The sequence below is a fragment of the Aquarana catesbeiana genome, linkage group LG01 (genome assembly GCF_042186555.1).
Source record: "Aquarana catesbeiana isolate 2022-GZ linkage group LG01, ASM4218655v1, whole genome shotgun sequence".
NCBI lineage: Eukaryota > Metazoa > Chordata > Amphibia > Anura > Ranidae > Aquarana > Aquarana catesbeiana.
This window is the reverse complement of record NC_133324.1, coordinates 821,699,021-821,718,590: the sequence shown is the minus strand read 5'-3', so window position 1 is coordinate 821,718,590 and position 19,570 is coordinate 821,699,021. Positions and strand designations below refer to the sequence as shown.

Here is a 19,570-nt window from a genome sequence, read left to right as displayed (position 1 = left end):
AGGATGATAGGGGTCTAGCCTTACCGAATCACTGGCTATATTATCTAGCCAATCAATTGCAACATTTGTTAGACACAAAGCACGAGGGTACAGAACAGGAAGCGGCCAATAGCAGCTCTTCTGAAGCTGTAATGATACATACAGTAAAGGGCGAGTCCATTCCAGTGGATCTTGAGGCTCAGGACTTTGGTAAACCACATAAGATATACCCGATTTATAATCTTATTCAGAAAATATTGAACAAAAACTGGATTTCTTTAGGGAGCGACGAGATACACAGAATTCAGCCCAATCTGGTCAAATGGAACTTGTCAAGGTGCAACACGGGGCATTATGGAAGAGGTACGGGGTGTTCTTTATAAGACAAATATTTCAAAATGATGTTTTGCCGTCATTCAAAGCTGGAGAAGATTGGCTTACTGCTCTCCATGCGCTTCTATTACCTACAATTACGGCATGCCATAATAGCTCAGAAGATGCGAGTGGTTTCAGTCTCCGACGCCACTGTTTAACTTGGTCAAGGGGGCTACTACTTGCAAGGGGTTTATATCCCAATGTTATATCATACAAGTGCAGAATTAAAAAAAAAAAAAAAAAAAAAAACACCCTTTACGAATGCTAGATGAATGGGAGGGGGATGTTGGTAAGCTTACAGGGGATCAATGGGAGAAGGACCTCCAGTTGGTGCCAACCTGCTCCCTGAATGTTTTGCAAAGATTAATGCAATTGTATATCCTTTTGAGGGTACACTAAGGATGTCTCTGTACATTGCTGCATTCAGTTTTCCCTTGATCCTGACTCCCAGTCTCCCAGTTCCTGCCACGAAAACATCCCCACAGCATGATGCTGCCACCACCATGCTTCACTGTAGGCATGGTATTGGCCAGATAACAAGCGGTGCTGGTTTCCTCCAGACATAGCGCTTGCCATTCAGGCCAAAGAGTTCAATCTTTATTTCATCAGACCAGAGAATTTTGTTTCTCATGGTCCGAGAGTATTTCAGGTGCCTTTTGGCAAACTCCAAGCAGGCTGTCATGTGCCTTTTACTGAGGAGTGGCTTCCGTCTGGCCACTCTACCATACAGGCCTAATTGGTGGAGTACTGCATAGATGGGTATTCTTCTGGAAGGTTCTCCTCTCTCCACAGAGAAACACTGGAGCTACGTCAGATTGACCATCGAGTTGTTAGTCGGGGAGATGACAAAGGCCCTTCTTCCATGATTGCTCAGTTGGGTCAGGTGGCCCGCTCAGATATGTAATATATATGTCTTACATACATATACACACATGTATTATATACATGTGTATGCCCACCCAAGCATATGACTTTCTTTATTTCGCTGCTACGGGCACTGGCCTCAGATCTTTGGTAGACCTAGCAACGCCCCTGGTGGGGGCCCTGAAGATTCTAGTTATGCCTCTGACAGGAGGAATCAAATCAAGTTGTAGAAACATCTCAAAGATGATCAGTGGAAACAGGATGCAACTGAGCTCAATTCTGAGTGTCACGGCAAAGGCTGTGAATACTTATGTACATGGGATTTTTTTTATTTTTAATAAATTTACAAAGATTTCAAACAAACCTCTTTCATGGTGTCATTATGGGGTATTGTTTGTAGGATTTTTACATCACACTTACCTGTAAAATCCTTTGAGTACATCATGGGACACAGAGTCAGGCTAATATTACCTGCTGGGTTATACTTCATCATTAGTGGAATGGACACTGGTAGACCAAAGGTCTTCAGACAGGAAGTGATTCCCTACATAACCCCTCCCATACAGGAAGCACTGCAGTTTTGTAGCAAGCACTGAATCTTCAAAAAAGAGGGTAGGGATCTCTGTGTCCCATGATGTACTCAAAGAAAAGGATTTTACAGGTAAGTATGACATAAAAATCCTATTTGCTTTTTCATACATCATAGGACACAGTCAGGCATCTGCTGGAACATCCTAGAGCAATAGCCTTGAGGGGAGGGAGACACCCTGCCAAACAATAGCCATCAGAACTTGTACAGCAGCCCGCAGTACACTGCCGAATCCACGGCTGCCCGAACATCCACTTGATAAAATTTTGTGAACGTATGCACTGAAGACCAGGTGGCAGCCTTACAAATCTGAGCCACAGATACCTGATGGCAAAAAGCCCAGGGAGGTTCCTATACGCGTGGTAGAATGAGCTTTATGTTTCAGACCATAAGTCTGAATGATCAATTGACGGACCCAATTGGCAATGGAAGCTGCCTGCCCCTTCTTTGGTCCTTTTGGTAAAACAAAAAAAAAACTCTGATCCTCCGATCTCCGCAGATCTAGACAAACAAACCTTGACTGCCCAGGCAACGTCCAAAGAATGCAGTCTCTCTTCCGCCGAACGAGACAGAGAAAAAAAAAGAAGGCAAAATAATGTCCTGATTTAAATGAAAGAGCGACACCACTTTTGGCAAAAAGGATGGAACAGGTTACCGTAACACGACTCTGTCATGGTGAAGGAGCAAGTACGGTTCCCTGCATGAAAGGACTGCCAACTCCGACGCCCTTCTACCCGAGGTGACAGCCATCAGGAAGGCTAGTTTGCGTGACAGCAACTCTAAAGGAAATTCCTTAATAGATTAAAATGGTTGTTTATGTAACACAGACAGCACCAAGGATACATAGGTGACCTAATGGGGGGAGGGGGGGAAACAAGCGAGTTGCCCCTTCCATAAAGGTTCGGATCAGTGAATAGGAGTCTAAAGGCCTTTGGAAGAATACCGATATAATGCCGATATAATATAATTTGACCTCTGATTGTACTCAAAGACAATTTGATTTCCACAGTTGACTGTAGAAAAGAGAGAATTCTCCCAATCACATATTTCCGAGGATGCCATTTTCTGGCTTCACACCAAGCAATACAAGGCTTCCAGACCTTAGTGAGATATATCTCTGGGAACCAGGGCCTTCTGGGCCAGGCTGATGTCACCAGTATAACTGGAACCCTCTCTCCAAATCCTGCACAACAACTGTGGAAGGAGAGGGATGATGATACAAACTGCTGTAGCTTGTTATTGAACCTGGATACCAATAGATCGACCTTTGGCCATCCCAAACACTGGCAGATTTCCCAAAACACGTTCAGGTGTAGGGACCATTCCCCTGGGCAGATCTGCTGGCAGCTGAGATAATCTGCCTTCCAGTTCTCTACTCCCAGGATATGGACCGCTGATAGAACCAGCACATGTCCCTCTACCCAGGTTAATATGTGGTTTACCTCCTCCTGAGTTGAATGGCTCCTGGTACCACCCTGGTGGTTGATATAAGCTACTGCAGTGGCATTGTCAGACTAAACCCTGATGGGGCAGTCCTGAAGCTCCACCGTTCAAGATGGTAGGCCAAGACCTACCACCCATAACTCCAGGATGTTGTTGGGCAGGCTCTACCCTTGACCATCTCCCCTGAGCTGTGAGCCCCTCTAGGGTCGCTACCCAGCCCGAGAGACTGGCGTCTGTAGTCAGTACTCTCCAAGACACAGAGAGGAAGGATCTTCCCTTTTGCAGGTTCCGATTCTGCAACCAACAGCTTAGGCTTAAGCGTGCCCAGGGAGATAAGAATGTGGTGTAATCCAGGGTTGTGCTCTCCTGTTCCAAGCCAAGATGTCATGTTGTATAGGTCTGCAATGGAATTGAGCGTAGGGAACTGCCTCGGAGGACACCATCCTTCCAAGAAGACTCATACATATCCGAATGGAGGGTTGCCTGGTGCCCCTTACCTGATCCTTCAGGGCACAGATCTTTACGGGTGTCAGAAATACCTTTGCCTAGACTGTATTCAGGATCAGACCTAGATACTTGAGACTGAGTATCTGAGCTGGTCTCAAGGCTTACTTAATTTTTTTTTGACCCAGCCCAGGTTTTCTAAATATTGCAATGTGCAGGCTACACTGTTTCGGGGCCTGTAGTAGTGATCTCTGAGCAGGAGGTTGTCCAAGTATCCCAGCACCAAGATCCCCTGGGCCCTTAAAAGACCCAGTACAGGTGCTACAATCTTTGTAAACGCCCAAGGTGCTGTGGGAAAGCCCGAAGGGCAGTGCCACAAACTGGAAAGGACATTCCTCTACTGCAAATCGTAGGAACCTCTGATGAGGCTGAAAGATGTATGTGTAAATACGCGTCCTTGAGATCGATGGAGGCTAAGAAGTCTCCCATCTGGAGCGAGGCTACTACTGACCGGAATGACTTTACCCTGAAGGAGTGGATTAACAGATGTTGGTTCAGGGATCTTTAGGTCCAAGATTGGCCTTATGTCCACGCTTGGTTTTAGAACTGTGAACAGGTCTGAATAGAACCCTGTGCCTCTTTTGGACACTGGAACCTGTATGATCACTCCCTGATGCACTAACTGCACTAGTGCTTGAAACAAGTTTCTTGTAACCGCAGTACACTGTTGAGGTGACCCACTCGTGCTGCACCACTGTTCTCCAAATGTCCACAAATTGGAGCAGCCTTCTCCCCACCAGACAGAGAGGGGGCGTCCCCTCAAAAGGAGGGCTTGGTGCCCGGTTTAGAAGAGTTCTGGACCCAGGGTTTTTTCTGGCCCTGTGGCTTGCCCCTGGCTCTATTGCCCTGTTGGCAGCGGAACCACCTTGATGCTGAAATATCCGAAGAAGTCCCCGAGGTTTTAAACGAGGGACACCTGGTCCTTCTCTTTACAGTTAGGAAAGAACTCTTTCCTCTGGAAATCTTTTGGATGTACTTGTCCGGATCACCACCAAATAAACATTCCCCATGGAAAGGGAACCCTACCAATAACTTCTTACAGGGAAGCTTGGCTGGCCAGTTCTTAGACCACACAAGTATGCGAATGTGTACAGACAAAAGTGCCAGACGAGACTTGCTGTATAGAATACTTTAAAGGCATCTAAAGCAAAAAACACAGTGCTCAAGGATTATCTGCCCTATTTTCAGCAAGATCATCCTCCTGGTCAGGCCATCTGACCCGATCCTTTAAGGACTGGCATACTCCAATTGCTGCGACAGCTGGCTGAATAGCTGAACTGGCCAAAGAAAAAGAAGCATTTAATAATTATTATACAGGATTTATATAGCGCCGACAGTTTACACAGCGCTTTACAACATGAGGGCAGACAGTACAATTACAATACAATTCAATACAGGAGGAATCAGAGGGCCCGGCTCGTTGGAGCTTACAAACTGGGAGGGAGAGTCAAGTTATACAAGAGGGTAACAGCTGTGGGGGATGAGCTAATGGAGAAAACAGTGCAGTTGTTAGATGGAGGTAGGATATGCTTCTCTGAAGAGGAAAGTTTTCAGGGATCGCCTAAAAGGTGGATAAATTTGGAGACAGTCTGACAGATTGGGGTAGGGAATTCCAGAGTATGGGCAAGGCTCGGGAGAAGTCCTGGAGGCGGATATGGGAGGAGGTGATGAGGGAGCTAGAGAGCAGGAGGTCTTGGGAGGCATGGAGACAGCGATTAGGTTGGTATTTTGAGACTAGGCTAGTGATGTAACTGGGCGCAGAGTTGTGGATGGCTTTGTAACTTATTGTTAGTATTTTGAATTTAATTTGTTGGGCGAGTGGCAGCCAATGGAGGGATTGGCAGAGAGGGGGTAGCAAACACTGAGTGGTTTGTAAGGTGGATGAGTCTGGCAGCAGCATTCATGATGGACTGAAGGGGAGATCTATCTATTTAAAGGTAAGCCAATGAGAAGGGAGTTGCAGTAGTCGAGGCAAGAGATTACCAGGGAGTGAATCAGGAGCTTTGTGGTTTCACTGGTTAGAAAGGGACGTAGTTTAGAGATGTTGCGGAGGTTGAGGCGGCAAGCTTTGGGAAGTGATTGGATGTGGGGCCGAAAGGAGAGTTCAAAGTCCAGGATAACACCTAGCACCCTGACATGTGGGGAGGGGTGGATGGTTGTGCCATTGCTCTTGACAGACAAGTCAGGGGAAGAGGCATGTGGGGGAGGAAATATTATAAGCTCGGTTTTGGACAAGTTGAGTTTGAGGAAGTGGTGTGACATCCATACAGATATATCGGTTAGTAAGTTAGTGATGCGAGAGGAGACTGATGGGGTGAGTTGAGGGGTGGAGAGATAGATTTGTGTGTCGTCAGCGTAGAAATGATATTGAAAGCCGTGAGAGGCTATCAGCTGACCCAGGGAAGAGGTGTAGATTGAAAATAAAAGAGGTCCAAGAACAGAACCTTGGGGGACCCCGACGGAAAAGGGAAGAGGAGTGGAGGAAGTAGAATTGTAAGTGACACTGAAGGTGCATTGGGATAGGTAGGATGAGAGTCACTGAAGACCGAGGGAGTAAAGTTTTTTGAGGAGGAGGGGGTGGTCAACCGTGTCAAAGGCAGCTGAAAAGTCCAGAAGTAGGAGTACAGAATAGTGTCCGTTGGTTTTTGCAGTTAGTAGGTCGTTTGCGAGTTTTAGAAGAGCAGTTTCTGTGGAGTGTTGAGGGTGAAATCCAGATTGAAGGGGATCAAGAAGGTTGTTCTTAATGAGGTGGTCACTCAGTTGGTTGAAAACCAGGCGTTCAAGGAGTTTAGAGGAAAAGGGGAGCAAGGAGATAGGGCGTAGGTTGTTAAGATTGGTAGGGTCCAAGGACGGCTTTTTAAGTATGGGGGTGACCAGTGCATGTTTTAGAGCATTGGGGAAGATGCCAGAGGTGAGGGAGAGATTGAAGATGTGGGTTAGAGAGTGAAGGATGGAGTCAGAGGGCGACCGGAGCATTTGAGAGGGAATAGGGTCCAGGGGACAGGTGGTTAGGTGGGCGACAGAAAGGAGTTTAGCAACTTCGTCTGTAGTAGCAGATTTGAAAAAGGGGAGTGTCGGTTGTACCTGTTGACATGGAGTCTTAGCTGGGGGAAATACCTGTAGAGTGGAGATTTCATCACGGATTGTATCAATCTTGTTTAATGACTCCAGTTTGTCAACAGGGTCTTTCAAGCCCTGTGCATTATCCAATGGACAAGTTAAGTTCTTGTTAAAGGAAGAGACTGGCGGATCTCGATTTCTTAAACTTTTCCTCAATGGGATATAAAAGGGAAAACCTCTTAGGAGGAACAAAAAACCTGTCAGGATGTTCCCAAATCAGCATACACCGCCTGTTCTAAAAGCAGGTGCAAGGGAAAAGCCTGTGCAGCCTGAGGAGGCTTCAGGGACCCCAAAGAGGACAAGGGAGACTCAGAAACCTCTGCAGGGGGTAACTTAAAAGGCAGAACGAACCATCTCGGCAAGAGTCTGGATCAAAAAGCCTCTGTGACCGAGAGGCAGATACCAACTGGACATCTTCTAGCCAGATTCCTCAGAAGTAGACTCATCTGCCAGGCCCTTCACAGAATCTTTGGCATCTAGCTCTTTCCCATCCTCAACCTATTCCTGCTCCAAATTAGGAGGCTCAGGGAAGAGGGATCTGTCACACTTCTTGCCACCCTGCGGGATGGAGGCAATCATGCCAGCAATCCTGTGTTCTACCCTGGCTAGGGCTAAGGACAGTTCCATCCCTGGTGATAAAGTCTGAAGCAGCAGCGTTGACTGTAGGCACAATACCAGACAGGTGCAGCGGCTCAGATTGCCCAGAAGCCTCTGGTCTCTTTCGACTAGGCTCCTCAGGAGCTACCGACGACATAGGTGTGCCCTTTCCTGTAGTGTTAGCACCGCTCCTCTTTGAAAACATTGCAACCACAAAAAGGGAGTACCCTTTTTACCCCGGAAGGGAGACCCTTTAATAGGGCTCACCAAGCCCGTATGCAACAATCCTGCTAAGCTCTTTAGCTTGCCAACCAACACCTAGTGACTCTCACAACCCAGGTAAGGAGGAAGAAACTACTGTCCCCTGGAAGTCCCACAGCTGGCCCCTGGAAGCGTTGCATGCCAGCCACTCAGCTTAAATAATAAGATGGCTGTGTGCCGAGACGCTCTGCGCCTGCGTGGTCATGGTCTCGTGTTCGCACATGCAACAAATTTTCATGTGCCAACTAATTTCAGTGTGCGGACCATCCACAAAAGACAAGACAGCTTACTCTAACAGTCAGCCCAAAACTCCCCCCTGCGGTCACCGCTACACAGGTGTCCAGCCTTAGCTAGATTGACAGATTGGTACACACATGGGGCACCCCACAATAAGTAAATAAGGTGGGATTTCACTTACTCGTGCAGGCGCAGGGCAACCTTAGAAACTAAGAGCCCAATCTTCACCCATCACAGCGGGTTTCTGTCACTTGAGGACCTTCAAGGACTGGGTACCCTTTTCATTTTTTAGGGTCCACTCCCTTGGACCTGTACAGCACGTTTGTTTGAGCTTGAGAGCTCAAACAAATGTGCCCATCCACCTTGCAGACACTGGTAAAAAACTGAAGTATTCCTCTATGGGAGGGGTTATAGGGGATCACTTCCTGTCTAAAGACCTTTGGTCTACCAGTGTCCATTCACCTGGAGATGAAGTATAACCCAGTAAGGCAGCCGAAATGGAAGGGGGTACCTGTCAACATCAGGTGCCCGCTTCCCCCCTTCCTCCCTAAAAGCTCAGGTTTCCCAAACAGGAGCCAGGGAGGGGGCCTTAAAGCAGAAGTTCCACTTTTGGGTGGAACACCTCTTTAACTTTTGGAAGACGCTTAGTAATTGTATGCACCAACTTCAAGGCTTATAACGCCTATTGCTACAGAAAGCTGCAAGTTATTAACCAACTATTTGTTCCACTTATCGTTATGATTTCAGGCTATTCACTGGATTTGCGCTGCTTAAAATTTTATAAAATATCTGACCAATAGTATAAATGTTACTCCTTGCGCAAAAAAAGTACACACTAAAAACAACTCCACACAAAAATTACCCAATTTTGTGAACTATACTGGACAAATAAAGAATATTAATGGTGGCTGTAGGCAAATAGAGATTTTAGGTTTACCCACTTCTATAGGTTCATCAGAGTGTTTTTTTTTTTCTCTTAAAGCTAGACTCCAGTACAAAATAAACCCTTGCAGTGGGGCCCTCCAGCAACTTTACAGTGTGAGGGCTTAACTAAAATCGCATTCAATTTTTATCTAACCAAGTAGACCCTTCACAGTACATGTTTGTTGGAGACGTTAACATTATAATATGATAAGGCTGTAATGGGTGTGTGGTGAATTTTAGGTAGTCCAGGTGAAAAAAACAAAAAAACAAACACACATTCTAACAAAAGGAAACATTTCACTCATTCATAATTCTCCCATTTTAATAATGTACAAATAGGATGACAAAACATAACTAGGCCAAGCATCTTACAGAAAAACATATGGACATGTGAGTGTTTATACAACTGATTTTTCTTAATTAAAACTCAGGTGCACTCCTTTTGCCAGCATCAGTTATGCACATATTAGAAAGGAAAAAAAAAAAAAAAAAAAGGAAGATGTAACGGAGGAAAAAAAGCTATACCAGATATGTTAAATCATTTTTTCTCTCTACACAATTAAATTATACCCACATTGGGTGAGTACTGGCTATACATCCTTTAATAGTGAAAATAAATTTGACTTACTTAAAATTTAAAGAATAAACCAATAACCAAAAATGTAACTATATATGTAAAAACAGAAGGGGGAAATAAAAGCAAAATTATCACTATAATAGGCAGATGCATGTATATATCTGCAAGGTGAATTAGGAATCGCAACCTATCATACCCTAGGAGCAAAATTAAAGCTTATAGTGGTAACAAACATTTTGTAAGTATAGTTTTAAATAGAGCATCTGTTTAAAATGTTACATATAAAATACCACAGTTTAACATCCAGTCTAAGAATACAGCATACTTAAGATGACACCACAGTAAATTCATTGTGATATTTTATCATTTTAAAAGATTTGATTATTAGGGATTGTGTATTTGGTTTATTGTGCCACAAGGAACAGTTTGAGGATTCAGCGGGTTCTGGTTCTGCTGTCAAGCAACGTGATCCAAAAATAAATTTAAGTGATGACGCATTCAATGTCTGTATGCCATGTAAAGAGATGCAGCCAACTAGTGGGTGATGGTGAGGACAAGAAAGCAGCTAGAAGATACAAACTTTTCGCAAGTAAACAAATCTGTCGTTTGGAAAGTTACCCAAATCGAAACTAGCACTAAAATGTTATGGTAGCACAACCATATGGTCCTGAGCTCCAGCAAAATGCAGCACACATTTTGCACAGGTATTTTCTATAATCATGAAGAATGTCCACCGGCTCCAATGTTTTCAGCACATCCTTTTCAGAACCAGCTGACAGGATGATCTTCCCAGGCAAAGAAAAATTCCTAATGGTGCAGTTATATCTTGGTTCCAAAACAGTGATATATTGGGGATAACGAAACAGGCAACATAAATATCACAAAGCAAAAGTAAATAATTTCAAGTCACAGACAAAAATGTATATTTTGTGAGAATCATTTGAGCTCCTTCCATAAAAAAAAAAATAAAAATAAAAAAAAAAAGAAAAAAGAAAAAACCAAACACACGCACACACGAGTCACTGCTATGTCACCAATGGGGAAGAACCAAGAAAGGCACCATTGGAAATATGGGATTTTCGAGTAAGTCCTTAGAACAAAAAAAAAAAAAAAAAAAAAAAAAAAAAACCATAACACTAGGATAAAAAGGGGGAAAAAAAAACTGCTAATCTGGTCGAAAAATTGGTGTCTTTGGTAAAAATTCTATTAAGATGACCTGTGAAAAGAAGACAGATTTATAAGATCAGCATTTTTGGTTTTCTGCCTATCAATCATATAAGCATTAGAAGGGAAAAAAAAAAAAAAAAAACAGGACATTTATTGTCTACTTAGGAGAAGCAACGGAACACTTAATTATAAAGAAAAAGCTAGAAAAAAGGTCAAATGAAACAAATACAAAGCAAACTCTTTTAAACCCAGAGTTCATTAAATGATACTACACAGCAGGTGGTTTAGAGCAATAAACAAAAACACCCATAAAAGGTATGAAAAGAGGCATACAAACATATGGTTGAGAGGTCACTAAATCTGTTAAAATAAGCACCAGCTAATTATTAACTGACAATTTAAGTGATACAGTTCAGGATGTTTGTCTCACAAAACAGAAAAAAAAAAAAAAAAAAGAGTTCCAACAATACAATAAAAATGATGCCTTACTGCTAATGATTGCCTTTTAGGAACCAATTAATGACTGTGTCAAGGGCCTATTGTATAATGCTCTTTAGGAATATTGACGCTCTTCGGAGGTCAATTATAATGTGATCTGCAGTGTTGGAATATTGAGAATGTGGCTACAGTTAAATAGGTTGAACCCATCCTAATGCGGTTAAAAAATAAATAAAAAAACCTGCATCTTTAACTTGTACACAAACTAAAGTATAACTTTCAAATTACATACAAAAACTGGTACAAAATTCCTCTACAATCTTGAAAATGTCACCATTGTTTCCACTGTAGGAAAGAGGTAAAAAAAAACAATACAAAAAACAGCCTGTGAAGGCTTCCCTTTTGTTTTTTATATATTAGTAAAAACAGACTAATAAGGGGGGTATTTAAAACAAATTCAGAACCATAAAACCTTCAAATGTACCCCAGAAATTGTCATTTTAATTTAAAAACCACTCTAATTTAGTGACAATAATCCAGAAAATGAAAACGTTTATAGGATTTTTAACTCCTGGAATTAAATGTTTTAGCTAGATGTAGTGCAACTCCACATTTTAATTATTTTAAAATTTCAGATTTTATAAATTGGTCTGCATGTTCCAGATGAACTAAAGAAAGTCAAGTTAGATATGGGTATTTAGAATAATGCTAATCAAGTTTCAGACTAGAGGGGCAGTCAACTATGTGTTAATCTTTCATATAGAATCAAAAATTTCACACCCCATCAATGTACGCCTGGGCTATTTTATTTAAGCAATTTATTATTTTTTTTTTCATGGCACAGAGAAGACTTGTCTTCAGTCCTTCATAACTTTATAAATCAGCCCTACCCATGAGCCCATGCATCTGTGAACCGTAGAAAATCCTTCCGCTCGGGTGATTAAGCTCTTGACACCTTTACTGATTAATAATCAGGCAAAGAATAGGATCAGAGGCAAAATAAATGATCATTTAATAGAGAGACTCACAAAACAGCCCTTTAACTTACATATTCCATCATGTTATTGGTTTCACATTTCCTTTTGCTTAGTCTCCAGTGCAAGCACAGCTGGAAAAGAGGGATAGTAAAAGAAGAAAAATGAGCTCCATTTTACTGCGGCGCACACATTAGCTCATTTATCCACCTTTCATATTTTTTGCCTAACAAAAGCATCTGTTTCCATACTGTGCAATTCAAACTTCAACACTGCGAAGTTACTCCCTGCGGTACTCACCTTGTGGTATAACCTATTGTTTTCCCATTCCAATAACTTCTCAATCGATCTTCGTGTCTGCAAGACAAATAGGGTGAGGAATTTTACCCTTAAGTAACTTAAGAGAAAACACTGCAGCTGTTTTGTTTTTTTTAAATTTTGGATGAGAAGGTTCAAGCTTCAGGACAGTGACCGAGACTGGGGTGGTCTGCAACATCATCAAAGAGGGCTTCTTGGTAAATAGTAACTGCAATGGATTTACCCGCAGGAAAATAGAAGGTTCACTTGTATAATAAATGTAACTAAATGGCCCCAAATCCCCGCTAATTGTGTACAGATTTCCAATGGGAGTTTAGACAACAAAACATGCACAAACATACGCAACCTAAAAAACTTTTACTGAACTTCTAAAAACATCAGCTCGACAACATGAATTACCATTACTGTATATTTAACTTTCCTCCTTGAAACAAAGTTAATTTGTATTTCCGTATACATCTCAAAATATAATAATATCACGTAAGCAAGAGAAAAAAAAACAAAAAAAAAAAAAAAAAACAAAAACACACCACACATTGGCCAACAGACCATTATACCCATTTATGAACAGCAAAAGTCTTACCATAAATTAGAAATTTCTGTTTGGATATTTTCACTATATGTAAATAGTTTAGTAGGGGTTCACCGAATGGGTTTTTTGGTGCAGATACCGAAAATGAAAAATACACTAGACCAAAACCGATACCGAAACTTATTTAAAAAAAAATATTTTTATACAGGACATGGTCAGAGACTGGGGACGTGCTACAGCACATGGTCAGAGACTGGGGACGTGCTACAGCACATGGTCAGAGACTGGGGACGTGCTACAGCACATGGTCAGAGACTGCGGAAAGGGTACACGACATGGTAAAGGAGATGGTCAGAGACTGCAGCCTCACCAGTGCCCATCAGATGCAGTGAGCCTGTGCCCCCAGTAGTGGCCTGTGTCCCCAGTAGTGCAGCCAGCCTGTGTCCCCGGTAGTGCAGCCAGCCTGTGCAGGGGAAGAGAGGGAAGAGAGAGGAGAGCCGCCGCCTGGATGATTAGAGCGCCGGGAACATCACAGCTTTCATTTCAATAGCTGTGTGTTCCCCACCGCGCGCTGTCACATACAGCCCCTCCCCCTTGTCCAGGCACTTTGATAGACAGATCACCCGTCCAATCCTGGCGGGGAACACACAGCTATTGAAATGAAAGCTGTTATGTTCCCGGGGCTCTAAAACATCCAGGCGGTGGCTCTCCTCTCTTCTGCGCTCTAGAACACCCCCGTGATGGGCGGCACCAGGGGCGCGGGGCAGAGCCCCGCCCAGGCCCGGACCCATTTTCGCCCACTTCGGTGGCTGAAATTTCGGTGCATCCCTATAGTTTAGAGCCTATAGGCTTCATGAACACTTGAACTATTTTGACCACCGGCCACAGGAAACTGCGGCAAAATCACGCCGAGATTCCTCCGCGTTCAGGAGAGGGAGGTTAGGGGAGGTTAAATCTCCTCAATGATCCTAAAAGCCTATGTGTACATGGACACATAGGCTTTTATGGAGGTGAGTTTAGGACCTATTGCAAAAAAAAAAAAAAAAAAAAAACCCGATAGCTCCTAAACAAGTTTAGGAGCTGCTAGTGTACATGGAGCCCAACATTCCATATTTTGGCAAATGGGAAAAGGATTTATGAATCTCTTTTACAAACCACAAAAAGAATAGGACACTACAGGGGACACACAGCGCTTCCATCTCGAATAGGATTCTGGAAATAGGCTTTAAAATCCCCCTCTGCTGGAGATGTCAATATGAATGTGGTTCTATGTTAGACATTTTTTTGGTCCGGTCTGGTTAAGCAGTAGATTTTAGGATCAGGTTAAATATATTTCTACTCCACTCACATTTGTTAGGTTTGAGTTATGACTCAGTTGCCTTTCTCCTCCAACTGACCCTTTTGCTACTGAAGTACTACAAGCACTCCCTTTTGAAACATCCGCAAAAACCTATATACTGCTTTCATGGAAAAACTGACCCACCCTCTATTAGTCTTTGGTTGAAAAAGGTCAATGAAATTAAATCCATGGAGGAATTTATGGCAACTGAGAACACCACAGACAGATATTTTTGTAAAACCTGGTTCTATTGGTGGATTTTACTTTCCCAGCTGAATATTGCTATCCCAAACTAGGGCTAGCGCTTCCCAATATGGGTAACCTCTCAGGACACGCCCTTGATGGAGTAATCCACTGTAGCTCAAATGGGAAGAGCGGACGCTTCCCTGACCTGAAACTCCCACTGGAGAGGGCTACTTTATTTTATTTTTTCCTTCTCCTAGTTTTCATCCTTCACTGTTCTTTTTATATCAAGACTGGCCATGGGCTGTCCCCTTCAAATCTTAAAAGGAAAAAAAAAAAAAAAAAGAAAGGGCAACCACCACATTAATGCCCAAATAATTTGGCCCTGTGGGGGCATGTGAAATAGCCTGTGTTAAGGCAGCTTTCTCTCTCCAATAAGACATTTAATGCTCACCTCATCAGATGCCTGTGCTGCTCATCTAGAGCTGGGATCTCCAAACTACGGCCCTCTAGCTGTTGCGGAACTACACGTACCATGAGGCATTGTAAAGCTGACATTCACAGACATGACTAGGCATGATGGGAATTGTAGTTACTTAACAACTGGAGGGTCATAATTTGGAGACCCCTGATCTAGAGCAAAGAGAAATAGCCATCTGAAGAATCTTCAAAAACAACCTTTGGGAGTGTCATTTCACAAGCCCCACACTGTGGTTCCTCCTGTCAGTATACTACATAATTACAGGACACAGGAGTGACTTAGGGGCATGTAATCTGAGCACAGCGAATGACCACAGGTCATACACTCTGGAAATGTTGGTTTATGAAAATGCTTCAGCTGGGATTTTCTTTTCTCTACAATGACGATCAGTGGCACAGGCAACAGATGTACAGATCTTAATGCTGAAGGTGTGTGTTTAGGTCTGTGCACCCACGTTTGCACGTCTGTCAAATTTTGACTCATGGCTGCATCCCTGCAGCCACTGTGCCTACATTTTATTGACAATGTTGCTTGGCGTTTTTTTGGCAACTCAAACTGTACACCCAAAAATCCTAAATAAGTGCCCACTTCATTATCAATTACCATATTCAAAATGTATTAATCTCAAATGCATTTTTTAACAAATTATAATTACCTTATATGACTGACCTACCAAGCTGAAAACCATCTCACCCAACCTTTTTATTTAAAGAGAACAGTACAGCTATTCACCATTACTGTCATCCAAGCTTATTTTCTCGGGCAGCTTTTAAATGGCAGCCACCACTGATGGATAGAGAGACACTTGACATCAAGAAAAAGTGTAACTAAATACTGTAGAGAATGTTATATACAGCCAGGGCATTTTAATTATGAACACAGAATTCAGTGATGAACTACTGGAAATGTTATGAAAACAATGTTAAAAAAAAAAAAAAAATGGACGTTAATCTGATTCATCAAGCACCTGCATGAAAGAATGTTTCTAGCAGGTTTTGGAACTGAGTGGCTTGGTGCACTGCGCTAGTGCACCAAACCACTCGGTTCCAGAACCTGCTAGAAACATCTCCTTGCCATCCTTCACATACAGAAAGCATGTAAACACCGTACTAAAAAAAAATAAAAAAAAAAATAAATAAAAAAAATGTTTAACAGAAGGAGCAGGCTTCACTTGCAGCTGCTCGCTGGGCATATGAATCCCATTAAATACACATTCTACGTGACACCCCTCTTTCAGACTCATATATACCTACATACATTAAAACCAGGGTTTCTCAACTAGGGTTCCGCTAAAGGTTGCTAGGGGTTCCTTGAACAATTAATTTTTGCTTCCCAAAAAAGGTTCCCACTGACACCATCACTCTTTTAAGCTATGTATAAGGGGGTAATTTTTCCCACTGACCATCACACTAATGAATGAGTTGTAGATATAGTAATTTTTAGCGGGGGTTCCTTAAGACTGAAAGTTTATTTCAAGGGTTCCGCTGTGTTGAAAAGGTTGAAGATAGTGGTTTTAAGCAAAGACGACACCTTGCTAACACCTCAAGGTCAAATTATAGCGTCAAACAGCTATATTGCTTTCCCTGACTCTGGAGAACACTTTGAATCACGAGTGCATGGGACAATTTAACTATTTTTTTTATTTGTTAAATGATCAGATTCCATTGAATGAAAAAAAGTCTCCATGCTGTGCATAGCTTTATTGTATGAAACATATGATCAAGGCATACTAACTGGATCAAAACTAGAAAGCATCACAGCATGAGTGGAATAGCCAAGAAACTCATTTTCAAATATGTGATGCTTACCAGTACAGTTAAGTTAAGCGATTCTTCTTTTCATTATATTGAAACCCAGGTTAGAATCTGCATGCAATCCAGATCCTTCAGCGTTACTCTTTACTCACAGGACAATTCAAAATATTACCATCATTGAGTACTACACTTTTAATACTAACATTTTATACCAATGAATACAGTATCTTACATAGTTACATAGTAGGCGAGGTTGAAAAAAGACACAAGTCCATCAAGTCCAACCTGTGTGTGTGATTATATGTTAGTATTAGTGTATATCCCTGTATGTTGCGGTCGTTCAGGTGCTTATCTAATAGTTTCTTGAAACTTTCAATGCCCCCTGCTGAGACCACCGCATGTGGAAGGGAATTCCACATCCTTGACGCTCTTACAGTAAAGAACCCTCCAAGTAGTTTAAGGTTAAACCTCTTTTCTAATTTTAATGTGTGGCCACGAGTCTTGTTCAACTCCCTTATCTAAATGCTTTGTTTCCAAGGGAAGATCGCCTTTGCTGATATGTGTTGAAAATCACTAGCTTTATGAAAACATTTTGATGTTAAATAAAGTATATTGCATTACACGGTTATACTCTATTCAATTTGCAGCCAATTGCCCTAATATGACTTGAGCTCATAATAAAATAATTTAGATTGAGTGTTTTAGGAGTGAAACTGCACCTTTTAAAGCATAAAAAAAACTGTTCAGCTGCAATACAAGAAAATCAAAGTCTCTGATCTAGCAGATAATTCTGAGACCAGAGCAGATAAATCATGATGCCAGGTGTTAGAAGCGGAAGACAACTGCAGGTGCAAATTGACAGCTCAGTCCCCTGTTTATCAAGCAGCAAAGCGCAGCTGCAGTTAGGGATGAGAAACGACAGTGTAGTGCACCACAGCAGCTCCAACAAACCATTCTTATGTTAAGTCTTACAGCTATCAGAGCCAGAAAAATTTGCAAGATCTCCAAATCAACAAGTTAATTTTTATATTCCACTGGCAGACTTAAAAATGCAATTAAGTCCATCAGATAATTACTACTAGCATGTACTAAAAACATAATCATCTTGATTACCAATTAGTGTTCAATTGAAACGAATAACCAAACAGGACTCATGGGCTCTCGGGAGACATTCTGTTTGAGTGGGAACCTAATAGTTTACTTTAGACGCAAGTGTCACTTTTTAAATTTATTACATTCATTATCTGTGCGTTTCTGCAATGTGAAACAGTGCCCTGAGCTGACAAAGATCAGCGGACCCTGCTTGTTTTTTTGTAAAGATCGCCTTTTTAGAGGCTGCGTTCCTTTTAAATGAAAATGGGGCTGCAGTTATGGTCACACTTTGTGTTAATTTAGTTGCCAGTCAGCTCCAAATCAAAAGAAAATAAGGCTGTGGAGTGTAATTAACATTCAGTTCAGTCGTTTTGTCCCTTGTCTAGCCCCAAGCTTTGTTCAAATTGCCATCTGAATGCTGAAGGCTGTAGGGAAATCGATTTGATTCTAATCGCACCATGAAAAGAACATGATCTAACTGCTTTCAGCCCTCCGTAAATCTGTACTGGGTCTTTAGCACAATGCAACTTCCAATTTAGAAAGCACCGAAAGTCTCGTCAATGACTTTGTGAAGGGAGGAAACAAAAAAAAAAAAAAAAAAAAGGGGTGAGAAAAAAAAAAAAAAAAAAAAAAAAACGAACAAGGGGCAGACATAAAAATTCCAATAGTTGTTTAAGCATTGCAGTTCATTTGCATCACAGCAAACCTGAAAAGGGCTGACCCCTTAAACCGCCTCTCGAGTCTATGAAGTTGTAGCGTTGACAAGCTTATATTGACAGAAGCTCATTGACTCTGAAAGGCTACTCTATCAATGGTGTAAGACAGCAATAGGTTCTGCACTGAACAGGCATCTGCCTGCCCACCCGCTGCTAAATCAATGGCAAGGGATTAAGATATCTAAATCTAAAAATGCTACTTTTAGCTATACCTGCTTACAGCATTATAAGGATATACCACATTTGCCTCAACATTTTCCAGAGTTTCTTTTTTTTTTTGTCTATTTTTTTCCATAAAATGTCACGATTTTGAGATGAGCAATTACAATTAAATACCTTGGGAACACACAAGGCACTCTATTGTAATACATCAAAATGAAGGCAAAGCTTAGGATATCTAAATGGTACCAACGCAAATGTCTATAGTCATTGTCAATATTTGCATTCACGAAAACCATAATATATTAAACCTTTATAGCCTCAAAATACTTTTTTTTTTCCCCCTTTACACACAAAATGAAACACTTAATTTATAAAAAGCAAAAAAACAAAAACAGACATATGCTGATTCAATTGTGTAAAACTATGCCCATCTATTTTCTTTTTACATCATGAATGTATACTTCTATGGTAAGAGCTTGGGATCAAGTGGCATTATTATGCATTTCATTTTTCTCAGCTGTGACAGGTGAAAGTAGAAAGCTCCTGCACGTGCAGCCCAATTAATCAGCGCACTTGACATATTACGGGTTCCCAGCGAAAGGCAGGTGACAGAGCACAAAACCAGAATGGGACACTTGATTGGAGAGTAATATTTTTAGCTCACAACAATGGCACATTAACTGTCACAACTACAAAAGTAAAGCTGGGTCCTCTAGCGTAACTGCATGGATCGGTTTTAGAAGACTTTAATTTATGCTGCTATAATGTGAAATGAATGATGTCAATATAGACCAGCAACATGCTCCAAAAAACTGAAGGGTGAAAAAACATGGGAAAAACTAGTTATACTAAAGAATTTATCAATTAGCCCAACCAATTGAAAAATCGAAAAGGGTGAAAAGGGTGAAAAAAAATGAATAGGCTGGAAAATAAAATTTGGTTTG

At 41.8% G+C, this 19,570-nt stretch overlaps 1 protein-coding gene across 1 annotated transcript in view; it reads right to left on the bottom strand.

Annotated features, from left to right (window-relative positions):
* Positions 1–9,197: 9,197 nt before the first annotated feature.
* The window catches only part of CHIC2 (cysteine rich hydrophobic domain 2), a 51,451-nt gene continuing 41,078 nt past the window's right edge, over positions 9,198–19,570 (bottom strand). Inside the window, exons 4-6 of the mRNA XM_073608440.1 lie at positions 12,350–12,406; positions 12,124–12,183; positions 9,198–10,686 (exon numbers count right to left, since the gene is read on the bottom strand). Coding sequence (XP_073464541.1) covers positions 10,636–10,686; positions 12,124–12,183; positions 12,350–12,406 — 168 coding nt within the window. The 3' untranslated portion in view covers positions 9,198–10,635. The remainder of the gene's footprint in view (positions 10,687–12,123; positions 12,184–12,349; positions 12,407–19,570) is intronic.